Source organism: Lampetra fluviatilis, chromosome 38 (genome assembly GCF_964198595.1).
Source record: "Lampetra fluviatilis chromosome 38, kcLamFluv1.1, whole genome shotgun sequence".
NCBI lineage: Eukaryota > Metazoa > Chordata > Hyperoartia > Petromyzontiformes > Petromyzontidae > Lampetra > Lampetra fluviatilis.
Window position 1 is genome coordinate 10,518,622 of NC_136312.1, and position 21,035 is coordinate 10,539,656.

At 53.8% G+C, this 21,035-nt stretch overlaps 1 protein-coding gene across 1 annotated transcript; it reads right to left on the minus strand.

Moving 5' to 3' along the window:
• Positions 1–1,878: 1,878 nt before the first annotated feature.
• Positions 1,879–16,747, minus strand: LOC144945636 (EF-hand and coiled-coil domain-containing protein 1-like). Its single transcript, XM_078874176.1, has 6 exons — positions 14,239–16,747; positions 11,165–11,292; positions 9,289–9,436; positions 6,782–7,070; positions 4,264–4,422; positions 1,879–3,726 (listed from the first exon to the last, which is right to left on the minus strand). The coding sequence occupies exons 1-6, from the start codon at positions 15,678–15,680 to the stop codon at positions 3,451–3,453; spliced, it is 2,442 nt and encodes an 813-aa protein (XP_078730302.1). The 5' UTR covers positions 15,681–16,747; the 3' UTR covers positions 1,879–3,450.
• Between the last annotated feature and the right edge of the window lie 4,288 nt (positions 16,748–21,035).

Here is a 21,035-nt window from a genome sequence, read left to right on the forward strand (position 1 = left end):
GTGGCGAATCTGTGACGCGTGAATTCGGCGAAAGCGAAATTGATGTCAGTAAATGACGATGACGAATGAATGGGAAATGAGTGACAGCCGAATGTTCACATATCCGCTGCTTTCGCCTATCCGCCTACACCTCGGTTACCGAACGAGTCGGAGTGCACACGTGCGTACGGACGCACGCTGAACTTCTTTCGCACCGTACGCAGCCAAACCGCGCTAATCGGGGGTGCGGTGGCGTGAGCGGTGAGCAGACAGGCAGCTGTGCAGGATTGCGGCGGTATTTGTTTTTATTATCACCGTGTGCACGCCGCGTGCGTTGTGTCTGTGCGTTCAGGGAACTGGATGACCCCTGGGGAATTTCGAGCTTAAAACCTGCGTGCATGCCGCGCCGTGCCGTGCGTCTCTCGCTCGTGCCCTCTCGGGAGAGGCATCTCTCTCGCGTTATCGGAGCCGGCCACCTGCTTCCCTGGACCGCATCCAAAGCCATCTGCTCCGCCGATAGCACTCGTAGACAACGGCCGATGGGGTCTCACCCACCCACGGCATCGCAGCGCCGCCCATCCATTAGTTGCGTTCATCGTTTGATGTGTTCGCCGTCGTTTGGACGTCCGCCCCTCGCCCTCTTTCGAACCTAACTCACCGTGCCTGTCTCGGCGCCGCCACGAGCCCCCCTTCGATCCCCGGGACGACCGGAGTTCGACTCTGCGCTCGCGGGGCCGCGTGCGGCGGTGACGAATGTCGAGTCTTGAGACCCAACACGTTCCATTCATTGGCTGCCACATTCAGATAAGCCCCTCCCCCCTCCTCCCCCCCTTAACTTGTATTTAAGAACTTGTCTCTTGGAGTTTTGCCTCACTTGAGACAGTAAATTTAGCTGTGACGGTCCCACCTGATGACGGAGACTTGTGTTGCCTCCGAAACGTCGTGATTTATTATTTTATTTCTATTATTATTTTTATTTGCTATTTATGTATTTTTACCTACGTGACTTTACCGAAAAAACCTAAGAGTTATGAGTCTTGGGACGGTTGCTTGGCCTCTCCCCTGGGGTCGACTTCGGCCTTAAACGAGCACGGCACACCCAGCTGGGATGCGTGAACATCCGCCAGTGTGGGGAGCGAGCGGCTGTTCGCTGCGCCGGTTTCTACAGCAGTGACAGCACTTGCACCCAACAATCGCTGATTGGCTAAACGGGGCGGCGACGGGGGGGATAGTTGTCCTTGCCAGCGAACCACGTGCGTCTGACGCTGTCTTCCCGACAGACCTGTTCTTCACCTGAGGACGGCTGCTTGCGTTGTGGCCGAAATGTCGTGAGAATTATTTAATTATGTTACATTTTTATTATTTTATTATTTCCCTTCTACGTGACTTTACCGAAAGAACCAAGAAGATAATTACAACTCGTTTCATCAGGCGACAGCCAGGCACAACATGTGAGACACCCCCCATAACTGTCGTGCTGCTGTCAAACTCCCAACGGTTTCAAATGTGTGGCGTCTCTAACACTGATGATGTCTTATCGGCGAAAGTGCCCTCCCCTTCTGAAAAGTAGTGAACAACACCGGTATAAGGACAATATGGCCAAGCTGGCGAGATGATTTGGCTGGCTGGCTAGTTTTGGGTTAGGGCTGTTTAGTCTTGTACACCCCCAAACTCATTGTTTCTTTATTGCCATTGCAATGCATGCTGCGGTAATTAACAGCCCTATGTCAGTCCACTGCTGGATGCACGCCCCCCCCCCCCCCCCCACGTGGTTGTGGAGGTTGCTTGACCATCAGTACTTCACCACTCCCTTGTCAGTTTCCCCCTCTCCTCCCCCCGCTGGACAAACGTGAGTCCACACGTCTCATCGGTTGATCGACCAAAACGTCAACACGTCGCTTTATTACGCGGCGAGTGAGATCGGTGTCCGGTTGGTTATTAAATGGGACACCCACAATGCACTGGGGCAATGCGCTGTGGGTTTCAAACGCTGCTGGCGCGCCTGGTCCTCCGCTGCTCCTCGAAATAACTGCGAAACGCAGCAAGTGTTCGAATTCTGAGATTGTACAACCAAGCGATTAGAACCACGCGAGCCCACGTAACCCAACACGGCGAAGAAGTTTAATATCTTACACAAACCACCGTTCTGTGAGCCGTATCCTAATGCGTCGATAAAACAACACTGCAATGCCCTTTTCTGCGGTAAACATCAATGCTTGTCACCTGTTCATTGTCCGTAGCCACACATTTCCTACCGAGACCACATCATCACAATATTCAGCCTCTTGCACTGCCTCTCGGTCCAATCTTGAATGAACCTGAAGATCGCTACTCGCCACGTTCAAGATTCTAACACGTTAAGGCTTGCACGACCAATATTATTCATGATAGCGTTTTTTGTTGTTGTTATGTTATATCGTGTAAATGTGTCTTGAAGCCACCTCCACCCGAGATAGCCAATTGGTAAGGGTTGTCGCGTGAACAGAAGGGGCCAATTCGTCACTTCTTCAGCACCACCGGTTGTGTGCTGGAGAGCAAACCCACAGCAACTTTTACAAATTCAGTTAACGATGTTTCGCTGGTGATTACAAAAACCAGCATCATCAGCTGGAACAAATTGGCACGGTCTGTTCACGTGACAAACCTTACTCATTGGCTATGTCTGGTGGAGGTGGGTTTATGACATATTTACATTTACGTGAGCTAACCCAATTTTTACAAAACACCATGATCCAAGATTCTGCGTGGTGTCATCCCTTGCCCACATCTCCACTGCACTCTCGCAAACCAAGGCCACGTGCCTGACTGTCTGTTTCTACCTCTCCGCTATGTCTCTACCCGAGTATTTCACCATCTTCATGGACACATCCCCTCCCAAAGATCCACCTTCTCCCTCATCCCACTTATTATCTTTGCGTGTTCTCCACTCAATAATCACACGCCTCCTGGTGACACCCCCAGTCAACCTCGGCTCGAAGGACCGTGGCTCATTTTCTGCTGCTGCTAATGCTTCTCCGTACAACCTGAAACTCCCTTCCCCTGGGCATCCATCGCGCATTTGCAAGTGCTCTTCTGTGGCCGTCTGGAACGCTCTCCCATCCGATATTAGGAAACCACTGGAGCGATGCACTTTTAAATCGTCGTCTAAATTGACAAACTCATTTCTTTAGAACCGCTTTTTGCGTTTAGTTTGTTCTTCCCCCCCCCCCCCATCTCCGATTAGCATGGTTGGCTACGTACGGCGCGAAACAAGTTCAACATACATTGAAGAAGTTCATCAACATACATCCACACTGCTGACTCCATCCTCTGCCCTCCCCCCTGCCCCACCCGTTTAAGCCCAGGCTTGAGAACCTTCTCCTCCTCTGCCCGTGATTTCAATCTGTCCTCATTGGCTACTAAAGCCCCCCTCTCATTCCCCCCATACCCTTCTCTCCCGAAGCTTCAGAGCGAGCGGAAGGAATGTCGCCCTCAGCACGACAACAACAAGGAGGACGAGGAGGAGGAGGAGGGAGCGGCGGAGGAGCCGGCGGCGACGACGGCTGCGGTGGGCGTCCTCCTCTGTCCCGGAGCGAGCGGCTCGAGGTGCACCGCACCGAGCGGCTCGCACGCCGACAGCCGCTGGCGGAGCGCGTCCAGCACGGCCGAGACGTCCTCCGGGCACGCGGCGTCGTCGCGGCCGCCCGCGCCCCGGCACGACTCCAGCGTGTCCACGAGGATCTTGCCCAGCAGGTGCCTGGACGCGTTCTGCGCAGGGGACACGCGCCAGGAGGCAGGTGAGCGTCGGTCGTTTCACCCGGGGGGCTTTCGTTTCTCAGCTCGGTGTTTTACGCAACGCTGCGAGACCGGCTGGCTTGGAGTTGGGGGTTGTCAGCGTAAGCCCATTACCGCTAGAGACCAACTACTAAACAAAACTTGTTTTTATTTCACTAGATAGGGCCCGCTGAACTATATAGCTCTTTTTCAGAAGCGACCTGGAAATCACAAATGATAGCTGGACGAAGTGGCTAGTCCATCACGTGGAAATGTATAGCAGCCAAATACTCTAAATGCGTGTTTCTACATGTGAAGGGAAAAACCGGAGTGCCCGGAGAAAAATCCACGCGACCACGGGCAGAGAGACACGCAAACTCCAAATATACAACAGGCGTCGTCAGGGTTGGGATCGACCCCACGACCTCCTGTATACCAGGCGAGGTAGTTAACATCTCCCCGTCACGGCGCCCGGCGGCGCGGCCGGGAGCCGGCTCGTGTCCGCGCGACGATGGCGTTGCGCTCGGTCACCAGCGTCCCGAGGCGTCGCATCGCGTGCAGAACGTCGCCCATCTTCTCCTCCACCAGGGACAGCCGCACGCGCTCCGCCTCCAGGACCTGCAGCTCCGTCTGCAGCCTCCGGCCCTCCTCTCGCCGGGCGCGCAGCTCCGCCACGAGCCCTTCCCTCCACTGCGAGCAAACCGCGAGCGCATTCGGGGAATTTCGCGCCGCGCTCAAAGCGCAGGGATACATCGCAATGGATTGCAGCAACAACAACAACAACCGCCGTTCGCCACCAAGTGGCGGCGACGTCACCACGGCGCTTGTGCCAGGATACGTGCGCTTTAAGGCCGCGTGAAACGCCGAACGCCCGCTGGCAGGAGGTCTTGCCATGGGTTGACTGGCAGATGCACCGGCTGTGCTCCCCTACTGCGCTCCTCTCGTTGTTGTGAGCTTCGCTCCTCTGCCCTCTATTGTTGCTGGTGGGCGACTGCCTCTAACTGCCTGGCAGCGTCCTTCACGAGCTTCCTCCACAGAGGGCGATTTTGACACCACTGGTACTGGTCACTGGCATGTCCACTCAGCTCCATGCGGGCTGCATGCCCCATATGATGCGCTGTCTCTTTGACGCACACAGCCCGAGCAATAGTGTCACAGGAGGTGCCGGTGGTTTTGCCGTGCGTTGTCCCGCTAGTTTATGCCCCCATTCACTTGGCCTCATCACCCACCCGTCCCAGCTACGCACAGCGCCATCCAACATACCACCGCGGCACCCATGCAGATGCAGAACAACGACTACAATTTCACATTCAGGTGGTCAAGCCAGACAACCGCGTAGAGCAGCAGCGGAGTAGTAAACCGCCGTGATGTCTCCTTTGTATCTGTGGATCGGGCAACGCGTCGTTACACGTTGTAGGGTCCGTTCTGAATGACCACAGTCGCACACCGCTGGAGAGTTTTTAACAATCCATTTGTGCGTCAGGTATCCGCGACGGTGTGTGCTGATGTTGTTTAGGGTGGACCATGAGCTTCGTGGACGATCAAACCCAGAGATCTTCTGCGTTGGATCTTTCAGTGGCACAGTTGGCCCTTTTGTTTGGTTTTCGAGCACAAACAAAAGACAGTCGCCACTTTCATCATTATGTTTGTTGGACTTCTTTTGCACCGTTACCTAGCCAACCGTGCTGACCGGAGGGCTGGTGATGGGTATTTTTCCCAGCCACCCAGCTTTCTTTCCCACCCTACCAAACCCGCATTCATGGAAATCGCCATACATCAGCGCCCTCTCTGCTCGACTGAGCAATAAAATGTTGCAAATTGTCCGTTATTGAGTCAAGTTATATTAAAAAGACCCGTACATAATTGTGTGGCTCCGATGGCATGTTGGGCACTTTTTGGCTCTTCTGTCCAGATATTTGTGGGTTACTTTATTTACCAAAAACAACCAACAGCTCTGGTGTTATATATTTTGAATGGCCCATGGAAGTGGATATCACAGAGCTACCACTGAAGTCCCTTGAAGTGATCTCTGGTCAAACACGGTAGAAGGCAGCAGTTTCCCACCCGCTCTGCACATGAATGTCTGTAATGTCCGTCGCATTGTAGTCACTCCGACAATCTCAGAGCTGGAATTTAGCCAAATTGAGTACGTAACTACATTATTTGGTTCTTTCGGTTAAGTCACGTCTAAAGATAAAATAATGAATTAAAATAATAGCGACGTTTCGATTGCAACACAAGCAATCATCATCAGGCATAAGAGAAATAGCAACAAAAATCTAACTAGAAAACTATAGACAGACATACAAGCAGACAGACATCACAAGGACACACAGAGAGAGGACACATATCGGCACAGAGAGAGGGGTCGTTTCTGTGACGGTCCCTTAAATATAGGGAGGGGGGGCGGGGATGGAGAGAGGGAGGGGGCAGAGAAAATTAGCATATCAATGAGTGGACGGCAACGTGTTGCTGCTGCGCAAGTAAGATGACGACGTGGCACGGCACGCAAGCTTGAAACACGTTGCCGTCCACTCATTGATATGCTAATTTTCTCTGCCCCCTCCCTCTCTCCGTCCCCGCCCCCCCTCCCTATATTTAAGGAACCGTCACAGAAACGACCCCTCTCTCTGTGCCGATATGTGTCCTCTCTCTGTGTGTCCTTGTGATGTCTGTCTGCTTGTATGTCTGTCTATAGTTTTCTAGTTAGATTTTTGTTGCTATTTCTCTTATGCCTGATGATGATTGCTTGTGTTGCAATCGAAACGTCGCTATTATTTTAATTCATTATTTTATCTTTAGACGTGACTTAACCGAAAGAACCAAAGAATAATTCTTGCAGTCACGAAAGCTCCAAAAATTAAGACGTAACTACATTTTCATGTTATTTTGTGTGTGTGTGTGTGCAGTCATCATTCTCACGACACTTGAGAATCCGGGTTGAATCACAGTTCGACTGAAACCTGGATTCAAACCCAGGCCCTCTGAGGTCACCTCTCCCTGGCGGCAGAGATTATTACCAGCGTCGACGTGGCCATCGAATCATCACCTGTTGTGCGTCGCCCTTCCTCCGTCGCACTTCCTGCTCCTCCTGCAGCTGAGCCGACAGCCTCTGCACCCTCCTCATCAGCTCCACCATCTCCGAGCCTCCGGCCGAGGACCCCTTATGCCCTCCCTTCTTCCACCAGTCGCCGGGAAAGGCCTCCGGGCCTCTCGCCGGACTCGCCTCCCAGCTCCCCGCGGCGATTTTCTCCCACGTCCTGCCGCCACCTTTCTCTCGGCTGCCCTCCGGGTCACTGAACGTCCGCACCAGCCGCTTGACCAGCCCCTTGCGGCATCTTGCGCAGAGACATCGACACAAATGTTGACTCGCGTCTCGTCGCAGCCACGGTGGATTCTTTTCGTCTTTCTTTCCCGTGCTCGTGTGGCGAGCGGGCGGTTGCAGCGGTCTAGCTGCGCTGCGCTGCGAAGCTGGCCGCCCCCGGGGTTCGATACCCGCTCACGGATTATCTGAACTGGTCCTGGGGCCTCTCCCCAAGGTCGACTCAGCCGCAAATTAGTGCCTTTATGTGCGTACTGTATATGGAACTTTTTTCGCACCGTACGTAGCCAACCGTGCTAATCGGTGTGTAAACATCGCCACGAGGGAGACAAAGACGGCCGAGGTTTGCCAAAAGAATTGAGAGTACTTTAGTAACTAATTGGCACTTTTTTGGTTTACGTGACAAACCTTACTCATTGGCTGTGTCGGGTGGTGGCGGGTTTTAACGACACATTTATATATTTACGCGATCTAACCCAAAAAAAAACGATTATGGATACGTTTAGAGTGTTTGTCTGAGATAAATGTCCACCTGATAAGCCACTTCGTTATAATTTGCGGCCAGGTCGCTTCTGAAAAAGAGCTACATAGCTCAGTGGGTCTTACCTGGTAAATCTAACCCACCCTCACCCAAAAGAAAACAAACTTTTATTATAAAATGTGTTCGCCTTTTGACGTTCTCTGGTCTGGCACTAGTGAGACTAGGCCGTAAAGAAGGCTGCTGTCTGGTGTAGGTCAATCAAATACAATGTGCATGTTGTTATAATCAGAGCGTGTCTGTTTGCATGTTCACCACAAGTACGTGTGGTTAATGCGAACTTGATTCCTTGCAAAAGGTTTTTATTTGGCATACGAACATCTTAACACCTGTTTTATTGCAAGAACGGGTAAATTCACAGTACAGGGTTTTTTGGGGGGTTAGATCGTGTAAATATATAAATGTGTTGTTAAACCCGCCACCACCCGACACAGCCAACTAGTAAGGGTTGTCACGTAAACAGAACGTGGCCAATTCGTCACTAGTACAGCACACCGGTGTGTTGGAGAGCCAAGCCATAACATTTACAATCTGAGTACGACGTTTCGCCAGTAATTACAGCCAGCTTCATCAGGCGACAGCCAGATTTGTGGAGAAATCCTCTCGTTTCGTTCCTTAAATAGAGGGGTAGATGTGATTACATCACTTGTGAGCCCTTCCCGTGCGAAGTGGAGGGGGGGGGATTAATGAATGCATATAAATGACTCTGGGTATCCATTGCCGGTTACGTTATTTATCCGGTAATCGACGCACATTATGTTTTATTGCCGGAACGGGTTAAACCGACATTCTTTTTTTAAACCTTTACTATGTCGCACGCGAAAGCCCTCTTGCGTGTTACCAACAAGCAAACAACGAACGTTCCGCCCTGCACTGACCCCTGGTGGCACACCAAGTCCGCAGCTGGCGAACGACCACCCCACCGTGGTCACGTGTGGCAACCCACGAGTGGAGTGCTGGCCCGTTCCACGGACAACGTCCAGGCGACGAAACGCAAACTCAAGCTCCTGCCGAGATGCGACGAGATGGGATGCGTCGCCGCGATTTTGGCCGCAGGGCGCAACGCCGACCCGAATTTAGAACCGCGACGATGCAGTGCGTTAAAGGCCGAATTGGTGGAATCCGCTCCGAATTGTCATCCACCTCAAACTGCTCTTTATTAAGTCATAACATGTTTTCGTTTATCATTATCTTCAACTTATTCCTCTTTGCTTAATTAATATTACGACACTTGTTCATCCAGGAAAGCCTCGTGTGCCGTTCCTGGCCTTCATAGGTGCTCGCTAATCAGCACTTGCCCCAACAGTCTGTTAAGACTATATGGGGGATCTTTGTCTTTGTATGTTGAACTTCTTTCGCACCGTATGTAGCCAACCGTGCTAATGTGGAGGTGCGGGGGCTATCGACGTGTAACGATTCTGAAGTGCACGAGACTTGAGTCGAATCACTCGTGTCACAACCGACGTTTTGTTTTTGTATTCGTATGCGATACTGTATACGTACGCACTCGGTACGCCCGTGGGTTCAAGTTGGCAGGCAGGGTGCGCGTACGTACGTAGAATTTCTTTCCCACCGTACGTATCCAACCCGCACCGCCGGTAAAGCCTGCAAAAGCCACTCCCGCGTGGCCCTCATCCAGCAGCGGACTGACTAAACAGAGGAGCCCCCCCCCCCCGTCCCTCCGACACCCACGCACCCGTAGGGACAGCAGTCGGGCGGCAGTGTCGGCCGCTTGCCGGGCAGCGGGAAGCCGGCCTCGGCACGAGGCCCGCATCTCCACGCGTCGACGGCCTCGCCGGGCGCCTCCTGGCCCTCCACGGCACGGAGGAGAAGACGTTCCTCGCCTGCGCACGGACGAGCCGGGGGTCGCGGGCAATGCCGGATTAATTTTCGTAGCAGCGAAAGTAGCTAAACATGTAGTAGCTACACATGTAGAAGCTACTACACATGTAGTAGCTTCTACACATGTAGTAGCTTCGGGCCCCGCACTTTCAAGGGCCCCGCGCCAAATGCTTTCAAGCTATCAATTCCGGTTCAGTGATTCTGCACTTGCTCTATTACTGTAGTACTATACCGCCTTCAACTTTTACGAACGACTGGGTGTTTAAGGTTAGCGATTTGTCATATTATCTGGCTGTATAGCAAATGAAAAAATACAATTACTTTACTATGCAAGTACATAATTGATTGTGTTTTTATTTATATAGGGCCCCTTTATAATATATGCTATTTTATCCAGTTAAGGCCCACTGAGCTGTCTAGCTCTTTTTCAAGAAGCGACCCAGCCGCAAATGATAGTTCAACGAGAAGCGGCTTAACACGTGGAAATTTATAGCAGTCAAATAATCTCTAAACGCACGTTGATTATAAATGTGGAGGGGAAAAAAACCAGAGGACCCGGAGAAAAATCCACGCAACCACGGAGAGAACACGCAAACTCTAAATATACAGCAGGCGCCAGGGTTGGGATCGAACCCACGACCTCCTGTATACCAGGCGAGGTAGTCAACATCTTGCCACCGTGGTGCAGGCAGCCCTGCCATTTGCCTGCTCACGTGACTGTTGGTGGCGGAATGACCTTCACTATTGTATGTGTGCACGTGGAACTTATTTCGCACCGTACGTAGCCAACCGTGCGCGTGGGGAGGTGCAAGAAGCACTACGGAGGGCTCTGGAGCAGCGGTTGCCATTGTGTTTATCGCGATCTACGGGTGCACTGGATCTCAGGACAAATCAGAACACAAACAGCAACAATGGCCGTTTGCCACGAAAGTGCCGGTGACGTCGCCACTGCGCTCGTGCCAGGCTAGGTGCACTTTGAGGCCACGTGAAGTGTCGAAGGCTCTCTCTGCCGGTAAGCAGGTCACGGGACAGACCCAGACGCCATGGGTTGACTGATTGAGATGACTGGCAGATGCACCAGCTGCGCTCCCATAACTGTTCCAACACCGCTGCATAAGCGACTCGGCAATCCTCGCTAAGGCTGGTGGGAAGTAAACAAATCCCCGACTTGAGAATTCCTACATTAAAACAAAGTAACTTCTCCCAACATATATGTGGCGCTTGTACTTGATGTCTCGAGCACAAGTATCGTACTGGGCTAAACCCATCCAGTGATTGCTGGGTCATTGCTCTCTGGCGGTGGATCGCGACGCCCCTTGAATTCCACCAGTAATGGACCACGGTACCAAAGTACAGATATTGGTCCTCGGTGCCCTGGTGGTGGTTAAGCCCATGGAACCCCAACTCTGCACGGGCCCCCTCTGACGTCGTCCATCCGATCGCACCTCCCGAATTAGCACGGTTTGGCTACGTACGGTGCGAAAGAAACCCACCGTCGGAAATCATCTCTCTTTGGACTGGAGAAATCCGATGAGCCATGAAGCTCTTTTGATTTTGCCCCCACAAGCTGCCCAAAGGAATAAATGCATACACGCAGGGCACCTTCTACCCTTCGGCCATGCTCCTCGTGGCTTTGATCTCGTAAAATCGTCGCCGCACTGCGGCGCAACCGAAACACGCCGCCACCACCGCCGCTGCCACCGCGGCCGCCGCGACTGCCCGGCGTGCACCTTGCGACGTGGGCGAGGCAGCGCCGCCCGTGGGCGAGCGGCGTCTGGGCGACGGGAGAGAGGCGCACGAGAAGCTCCTGTCGCGCTCCGCCGCCAGGGAGTGCTGGACGCGATGATGCGCCTGGTGCCTGCAAACCCACGCCATCGCAGAGTCAAAGATGCCCCGTACCCCCCCCCACACACACATAATCGACGCTACGACCTCCTGTATACCAGACGAAGTAGTTAACATCTCCTAGCCACCGTGATGATGATGAGGGAGAAGAGAGAGACACGCAAACTCCAAATATGCAACAGGCATCGTCAGGGGCGGGATCAAACTCACGACCTTTGTTTCAATTTCTAGATTTCGTACTGAACTTGGTCCGCAAAGTGTTTAACGTGGGTGGCTGCTGCTCCAAAGGTTTGGAACCAAGTGGCGGTGTCTTCTCTGGGGATCGCCACTCTGCCATCACTGTACTCTTTTTAACAGACATTGTTGAGGTCGATACAATGCAAATGTACGTAATTGCGTTGTAAGATCGCTTGCTTTAAATTTTAACTTTACATTTTAAATATTTTGTATCGTGTTTATTAACTCTTCCGGCCGTGTCGATCTGCTGGCCGAGTCACACTTGAAAACAGGGCCGTGTGTAGCCTAACGGGTTATTCGCTCGGGCAATGCACTTCTCAAATGTATGACTCCCTGCATGCCAGGCGAGGTAGCTAACATCTCGCCACCGCCGTGCGAACCCCGAGCCAGGGAGAGAGAGCGAGAGAGAGAATCATCGTCAACTCGCCACGCGGCATGCAAAGCTCCTGTCCGCTGTCTCCGCGTTCAAGCCAAGTGCGGAAATTCCACATTTTCACATTTGCTTACTGCCCAATTTTTTGTTGTAAAGTTCAGTTTAACGAGGCCAAGTAACTCAAGAGACGAGGATCGTCTAATTTGCGAGAGCGACTCGGGGGGAGCGACTGCTGGATGAGGGCTTCCCCACCACGCCATGCAGACTCGCTGTGAATATTTGACCATACTTCACCGCGCTGGTCAGTGCAGCTTGTTGGGGCTGCAGAGAGCGCAAGAACATTCGTGGATGTTTTGCCGCACTGCCCTCTGCTGCACGCCCTGTTCCTGCACCGTCCGTTGCGCCCGTTGTTGGCCCATCCGAACACTATCCAGCCTCAACCACTGCTTAGCTTTTGAGATCTGGCGAGATTTCATTTCGGGCATTACCACCACCACCCAACAACAAGAGCAACAAACAAGACGGCTGTTCCAACAACAACACAAACTCGCGGCAGACTGTTGGGGCAAGTGCTGTTAGCGAGCACCTATGCAGGCCGGCACGGCACACGAGGGGGTGGGTGGCCAGCACCACGCACGGCCGCCTTTGTCCACCTAGTTGCGATGTTTACACACCGCACTGGGTACTAATTTGAGGCTGAGTCGACCTAGGGGAGTCCCAAAACCGATTTAGCCAATCGTCACCGGTGTTGGCCGTGAGCGGGAATCGAACTCGGGTCGCCGGGTTCGTGAGCGCGGCGCTCACCGCTCCCCACGCATCTCGCCGCTGTGACCGGTGTGAAAATAACCCACACAACACCCGCTGGGTCAAACGACTTTTCATTTGCATGAGAGAACATTGCATTCTCTTGCCTTTGACGTTCGTGGCCACGGCGTGATGCGGCTGCTTTGTCTTTTGTTGTGCTCCCCCCACCATCACCCTCCCGTTTCAAAAGCGCCCAATGTTTGAATGTTTGACCCGCCTGCGTCTCCTCTCTCTGTGTCTCCTCTCTCTCCGTCCCCATTGTGCTGGCATCTGCCCCGGGCGATCGAGTGAGAGCCCAGCTGCTGCTCTGTAGCGACACAGCTATCCGCGTGCCCCCCCCCCCCCCCGTATTCTCGCCACCCTCTCCCTGCCCCCCAACTCCGTGAAAGGATGTCGACATCTCCTCCTCCTCCCCCCACACACCACACACACCCACATCCACCACACCCACCCAACACCCACCCACATCCACCCACACCCACATCCACCACATTCACACCCACCCACACCCATCCACCCACACCCACCCACACCCACACACATCCACCCACACCCACCTACACCCACCACACCCACCCACACCCACCACCCACACCCACCACACCGTGCCTTCACACTCACTTTGAATTGAAAATCGGACGTTCCCTTGGTCGACACGAAACACACAAACACACACACACAAAAAAACGCACACGCACAAACAAACACACACAAACACACACAACAACAACAATAAGTTCGCGTCTCTCTTTTCCATTCAAAAGCAGCGCCAGGCGATGCCCATCTCGTGAGGCCAGTGGTGGACATTCCACGTTCCTATGGCGGCGGTCAGGCTCGGGATGGGAGGGCAACGAGTGTTGACAATTGAACGAATTTTAAAATACATTTTCGAGATTCCAAGAAAATTTGGTGACGATTGCCTCAGGCTCATGGAGACAAACGAAAGCACCAGAATTATTGATGATCGGGTCCACGAGGCCGCGGTGAACCTCATCGAGATCGAGCCTCTTAGCATGCGCTATCCTTCACGCACTTTACATGTCCGTCAGACACGTGTACTGTCCTTCGTACATCTGTAGCAGTTCTCCGCACACACATACATCAGCATTCAGACACCTGTTCTACCCTTCACACACAGCTGCGGCACCCATCACGCACCTGTTGCACCCTCACACACCTGCAGTACCTATTATACTCCAGCAGCACTCATCACATCCCTGTAGCACCCATAACACACATGCAGGACCCTTCACAAACACCTACAGCACCCATCATGCACACACCTGCAGCACCCATAACACACCTGTTACTCCCACCACCACTCACCTGTTCCATGACACACATCTGCAGCACCCATCAAACACCTGTTACTCCCATCACTCACCTGTTCCATCACACACTTGCAGCACCCATCACACACCGCACCTGTCACACCCATCACACACCACGCCTGCTCCATCCATCACACACGTGTCACACCCATCACACACCGCACCTGTCACACCCATCACACATCACACGTGTCACACCCATCACACGCCACACCTGCTCCAGAGCGCCTCGAGCTGCAGCACTCGCGCGAGCCCCTTGGCGAGGAGGCGCCGCGCCTCGCGCACCCTCCTCGCCGTCTCCAGCTGCGCGTGCACGAGCGCGCGCTCCCTGTGCACCGCGTGCCGCAGAGCCGCCTGCAGGTGAGGGTCCAGGTGAGGGTCCAGGTGAGGGTCCAGGTGAGGGTCCAGGTGAGGGTCCAGGTGAGGGTCAAGGTGAGGGTCAAGGTGAGGGTCAAGGTGAGGGTCCAGGTGAGAACCTGCATGAGAGTCTAAGTGAGGGCCCAGGTGAAGGTCCAGGTGAGAGTCCAGGTGAGGTCCCATGTGAGTGCCCAGGTGAGTGCCCAGGTGAGAACCCGGGTGAGGGCCCAGGTGAGAGTCCAGGTGAGAGTCCAGGTGAGAATCCAGGTGAGGTCCCAGGTGAGTGCCCAGGTGAGAGTCCAGGTGATGGTCCAGGTGAGAGTCCAGGTGAGAACCCGGCTGAGGGCCCAGGGTGGAGCCGGAGGGCTCCTGGAGGCGCCTCTTGCGTAGCGCCACGTTGAGCGCCAGGCAGCGCGCGTCGCTGCTCTGCAGCGCCACTCTCAGGTCCTCCACCAGCTCCCTGAGGCTCGCGTTCTCGTCCTCCGCGAGATGCGTCCACTCCTCCGACCCCTCCGTGGACCCCCCGTCCGTCTCGCCGTCGTCACGGGGAGGGGAAGCCGCGCAGCCTCCGTCGCCGCCGCCGCCGCTGCTACTACCGCTGCTGCTACTGCTGCTGCTGCTGGACGTGTTCCTCGACATCGTCATTTTTGTCGTCGTCGCAGCCCTCCTCCTCCTCCTCACAGGGTCTCGCACCCTGATCTGAGCTTCGATGAGCTCGTTCTCCTCGCCCACGGGCATGCGCTCCCCGGGGCCAGGTGGACGCTGGGCGCAGGAGAAGTGGTCGCACAGCCTGGCGTGGAACTGTCTGAAGGTCAACCTCTGGGGGAGGTCCTTCAGGAGACGGATGCTGCTACTGCCACCACCACCGCCACTTCCTCCATCATCATAGTCACTCTCGTCGTCGTCGTCACCGCCACCACGTGCGCGTTCGTCAGTGAGGCCCAAGACGTCGCACAGTGCCCTGAAGTCGTCTGCGGGCAGGGTGCCCACTCCGGGGTAGTCCAGGTGGTGGAACACCTCCTGGAGGTACTGGTCGAGGCCGGTGGCCAGCACCGCGATTTCGTTCTCGGCCCCGCGGTCGTGGCCAAAGTGCGCGGCGAGGGCGCTCACCACCCAGTGGGTGCGCGGCACAGGGCGAAGGGCCCCCGCGAGGTCGCGAGCCGGCTCCCTGGTTAGGCCGCCGGTGACCTCCCCTCTCGGCCCCCTGGTTGGGCCGCCGGCGACGTCTTCTGCGAGGGCCCTGGTCGTGCGTCTCGTTGGGCCACTGCTGAGGTCGCCGGCTGTGCCGGGGTTCGACATGGCCGAGCTGGGGGTGATGGAGCGGCGGGTGGAGGAGCAGAGATGGTGGTGGTGGTGGGGGTGAGGGTGTTGGGGGGTAAGAGGCTGGACGAGGATCAAGAAGAAGGGCAGAAGAGGCGCAAGACGGTGGCAGTGGAAGAGAGTCGATGTGGAGTGGATGGCGAGAGAGAGTCGATGACTCGAGGGTGGACGCGCCACGACTCCACAGCAGAGACACGGCGGAGATCAGAGAGACACGGCAGACAGACACACGGCAAATACACTGGGAGACAGCGGAGACGAGGTAGACACAGCGAGGGCTAGAGAGACAGAGCATGCAGACAGACACGGCAGAGACACAGCAGAGAGACACGACAGAAAGACAGCTGAGACACAGCAGATTCTAGCGAGACAGCAGGGACGAGAAAGCCACAGCAGAGGTTACAGAGACGCAGTAGACAGACACAGCATAGACATGCGAGAGACACAGCGTGCGGCCAGACACGGCAGAGGCGCACAGCAATGAGACGAGAAACACAGCAGACATGTGACAGAGGCACAGCACAGAGACAGCTGTAGTGGGACGCAGCAAAGCCTCGAAACACCGCAGAGAGACGCCAAGAGGCAGCAAAGTGATCGGAGGCTTCAGCAGACGCACGAGAAACGGGGTGGAGAGGCGAGCGAGGAACGGCGAAGGGACGCGGCAGAGACGGAGAGACACGGCAGCGAGACGCAACCACGCCGCGCGGACCCCCCCCCCCCTTCTCGGAGCCCGGCTCTGCGAGTCTCCCTGTCCCCAGCGTCTCGCCACCAGCACGCGCCAGAGGAGACCTCGACTCCGTCTCAACTCCCGGGAGAACTCCGCGAAGCGTCCCTCCCTCCCTCTCTCTCTCTCTCCCCGCGGCTCTCCTTTGGGACTCGGGTCCGAGGAGCGGCGGATGATGGATGGAGCGTGAGAAGTGAGAGAGATGACGACCACGATGATGATGATGCTGGAGGACGTTTGGTGGTGGATGCTAGCCGGGGGAGGAGTCACGTGGGAGGGGGGGGGTCTCTCGCACGGGAGGAGATGCGGTGGGGGTAGTGCGGGAATGGAGTTGGTGGTGGTGGTGGGAGTCTCGGTCTTGTAAGATTGAGTGTTCGAGAGAGGCGGCAGACAATGGAGGCACGGGGAGACGCGGACGTCCAATGGAGAGGCGGAGTGTACAAGAGAGACGCAATCTGCATTCGAAGTTTCCAAGCGTCGCCCGTAAGTCAAACGACGCTCGTCTCCGTTCTTCTGGTGGCGATTTCAAATGCCTCTTAGCAACAAGGGGCCCGAGTGGTGGCGCAGTGGTTAGCGCACTCCGCTGCGAACCTGCCTCGCACCGAACAGCGACGTGAAATTTGGGTCAAACAGTCACCCCCATGGCTCAACGGCATGGAGAGAGACGCTCATCCAGCAGTGGAGGATTGACGGTGAGGTTATGAATTTAGTATTACAAGACGTATTATTTTTAAAACTCTTAAACCGGGGAATCCTCGCTGAATCGGAGTCCTATTGTTCAGTAGGATCCTCTGCAGCATGGGGACGTTTGAGCCAAATTCCACGTTGTCGAGCGTTGGGCTTGGCGTGCCAGGAGAGCCCGGGGGAAGCCGGCGACACTCCTCCACACACCACGCACGAGGCGGTGACTCTGGGAGCTTCACGGAGCCATCGCTGTGCTGCCATCTGCTGGTCACCCGTGACCGGCGGTGGTCAGTTGGGACAGGACTCTCAAGCAATGTACATTCATCAAAATAATTGGCATCTGCAAGGCGCATTTCATCCAAGGATCCCAATGCGCGACCGTGCTGGATTTTTCTGTCTGCGCATAGCCACTTTAAGATGTTTTCTTGCTCATGTTTTTGTTGTTTGTTTGTTGCGGTTGCACCCGATTCAAGGGCCGAATGGCTCACAGGGCTATACCTAATAAATGAAACTGAAAACCTGTGCATGGGCAGCAGGAAATATGACAGAGCCAGCAGCGTAAACGGCTAAAACTATGGGGGGGGGGGGGGGGGAGAGGGGGGGGGGGGGCATTTTAAAGAGGTGAATTTTCAGGGCATATCTCGAAATATTCTGATTGACTTATTGTCGGAGGCAACGCGTTCCATAGACGTGGGGCTGCACTGGAAAAAATGCCCGACCACCCAAAGGAACGGAGCCTTGACCTCGGAATGCTAGGGAGAGGGAGATCAGGAGACCTCAAATACATCATTGGTGCGCATGTGAATACTTAGTGCATTGGCCCCAGAGTAATGAGTCAACCACTCACAAGGTCCGTCGGCAGGTGGCTGCTACCTTCTTGCCATGTCACGAGAGAAGATGAATCCATTCGGGAGTCTGGCAGACCGAATGTTTTACCCCCGTTAGAGAGTGGTCGGCAGAGTGAGATATCACAACACTACCTCTGAGATTCCTTCAAGTGACCTCTTAGCCACACTAGGAGGCGTGGCACTTATCTATAAAAACAAAGAACCCCCCCCCCCTCCGTGTAGCCTTAACAGATTGTTGGGGCAAGTGCTGTTAGCGAGCACCTAACGAAGGCCGGAACGGTACACGAGGGGTGGGTGGCCAGCACCACGCCCGGTCGCCTTTGTCTCCCCAGTGGCGATGTTTACACACCGCACGATGTACTCATTTGAGGCTGAGTCTACCTAGGGGAGGAGGCCCACGACCGGTTCAGGTAATCGTCACCGGTGTTGACCGTGAGCGGGAATCCAACCCGGGTCACCGGGTTCGTAGCGCAGCGTAGGCGCTAACCACTACACCACCGCTCCCCACTTTTGTGCACGCCCTGCTGGGGGCATAGACATTCCCATCGCCCAACAGCCACACTGACCTTGAAACATCCCCAGAGTTGGAATCTTGCCAAGTAAAGTGTAAAATAAAAACAAGACTAGCGTTGTTTTATTGTGTGCGGTCATTGGTGACTGGGGAATGACCATCAACTTGATGTCCCCAGTTTAATCGCGGGTGGTTGACACCTGGAAGCTAGTGCGGGGCCTGTAGCATGATGTGATAAAGGGGCCCTAAATAAAAAAAATACATAAATATCAAAAGGCAAATGTTTAACTTGCATAGTGAAGTAATTGTATTCTTTCATTTGCTATACAGCCAGATAATACGACAAATTACTAACCTTAAACACCCAGTCGTTCATAACAGTCGAAGGCGGTATAGTACTATAGTAATAAAGCAAGTGCAGAATCACTGAACCGGAATTGATAGCTTGAAAGCATTTAGCGCGGGGCCCTTAAAAGTGCGGGGCCCGTAGCTACTACATGTGTAGTAGCTACATGTGAAATAGCTACTACATGTGTACATGTGTATTAACTACTACTACATGTGTAGTAGTAGCAGCTACTACACGTGTAGCTACTTTTGCGACTAGGATCATCCGGCACTGGGTTAGAGCATCGTGCATGTCTCTAGTGTCAACGTTGAAGTGTTCGTGGTCGTCTCCACGTGAATTTGTTGTCCTCGGAGTGTGCAGACTGCTCGGCAGAGGGTTCGGCTGCCAGCCACGTGCATGCTGGTCCCCTGGTGCGATGCATTCACGTAAATATTCAACTAAACTCAAGTATCTTCTTGGTTCTTTCGGTAAAGTCACGTAGAATGGAAATAATAAAATAATAAAAAGAAAGCATAATAAAATAATTCTCACGACGTTTCGGCCACAACGCAAGCAGCCGTCCTCAGGTGGAGAACAGGTCTGTCGAGAAGACAGTCCGAATGACACACCCCAGGCTTGGAGCGACTATTTAAGCTGGGATGGAGGGGGGAAGGGCGCCTTGACAAAATAATTTGCACATCAATAGGAATTTAGCATATTTATGGGAAATGCAGACATGCGATTAGTACTACTTGTGAAATGCGTAGGTTTGGCGGGGGGTTTAAAGTCATTATGCCCGTGCATTATGCAGGATTAGCAGCATCAAAGGGAGTCACGAAAGCTTTAAATCGAAATTTAAACTCAAGTATTTTATATTTTATCTTACCTGCAGGTAAGGCTCACAGAGCTGTATAGCTCTTTTTCAGACGCGACCTGGCCACAAATGATAGCGCAACGAAGTGGCTGATCACGTGGAAATGTATAGCAGCCAAATACTCCAAACGCGTGATGTTGATCCTAAATGTGGAGGGAAAAATCGGACCCGGAGGAAAATCCACGCGACCACGGAGAGAACGCGACCACGGAGAGAACGCGACCACGGAGAGAACAGCTAACATCTCGCCACCGTGGCGAGATGTTAGCTGCTTTCGATTAAATAGATCGTTACATTGACACGTGTTGGGAAATCGACTTAAAAGCCGGTGGTTGTGTGTCGACCCCTTACACAATCCACAGCCTTGTGCCTTTTATTGATGAGATTCTTTGGAATTTAATTTTCGTTTTCTTCGATTTGCAAAAGCAATTATTGGCTTCTGAAAATTCACGTTGCTCTTTCCTTAAATAGTTAACTTAACAAGCACACAAACATCACAATGTAATTCCTACCTTTTGGTGAACGATTGCTTTCATATTCAGTACAAAACCTTCGACTTTTTTTGAGATCCCAATATATATATTTTACTTGAGGTCCTCTCCCCCCTGCTTTAGTACGACGCTGTGTTCTTACTGCGTCGCGTTATCGTTGTCGAATTCACAAATGCTCACTGGCGACGACACTCTTCCTTGCACAGGGATGCTGCTTTTAATCTTTCTCGACAATAATTTCCGAAACGCCTCCTGCCGAGGTTTGGCTCGCAGTTTAGACTGTTGGGCATAAGGCACTGCCACTTGCGTACACGCTACATGCATTACTGTGCCCTATATGATGCCAATGAGGAAAAACAAACAAGTCATGGGAAGACAACATCGCTGGATGGGTGTGGCTTGCGCAGCGTAATTCGCCGAACATCGTTTTGTGGAATAATCCGGCTAAATTGAAGCGCTGGGAATATCCCGCCGTCTGCTTCGCCGTGAAATTTGACCTGCGCAGTGGCACGGGGAATTACGCGCAGCACTGCTAAATGCCGTGTAACTCCTCGCTTTGACTTGTGTGTGCATTTCAGTGTTCACAACAGGACGCGACGATAATTCTGTTGTCTTTTCTCTTCTTCTTTTCCCACGCCACGTCTTTCTAAAACAAACCATCAGTGTTGTCAATCCACAGCTGGATGACGGGCAGTGCCCCACAGGGGCTGTTTGACCGTGGCACTTCGACACTCTGGCCAGCGGCGGGTTGGTAAGAGAGCGTTGGGCCCAGGACCGGCTCGGATATCGTTCATCACCGATGGCAGCAGCAGCCACGGCTGGGCATCGAACTCGGGTCGCCGGGGTCCGTGCAGCAACTCGCGAACCGCTGAGC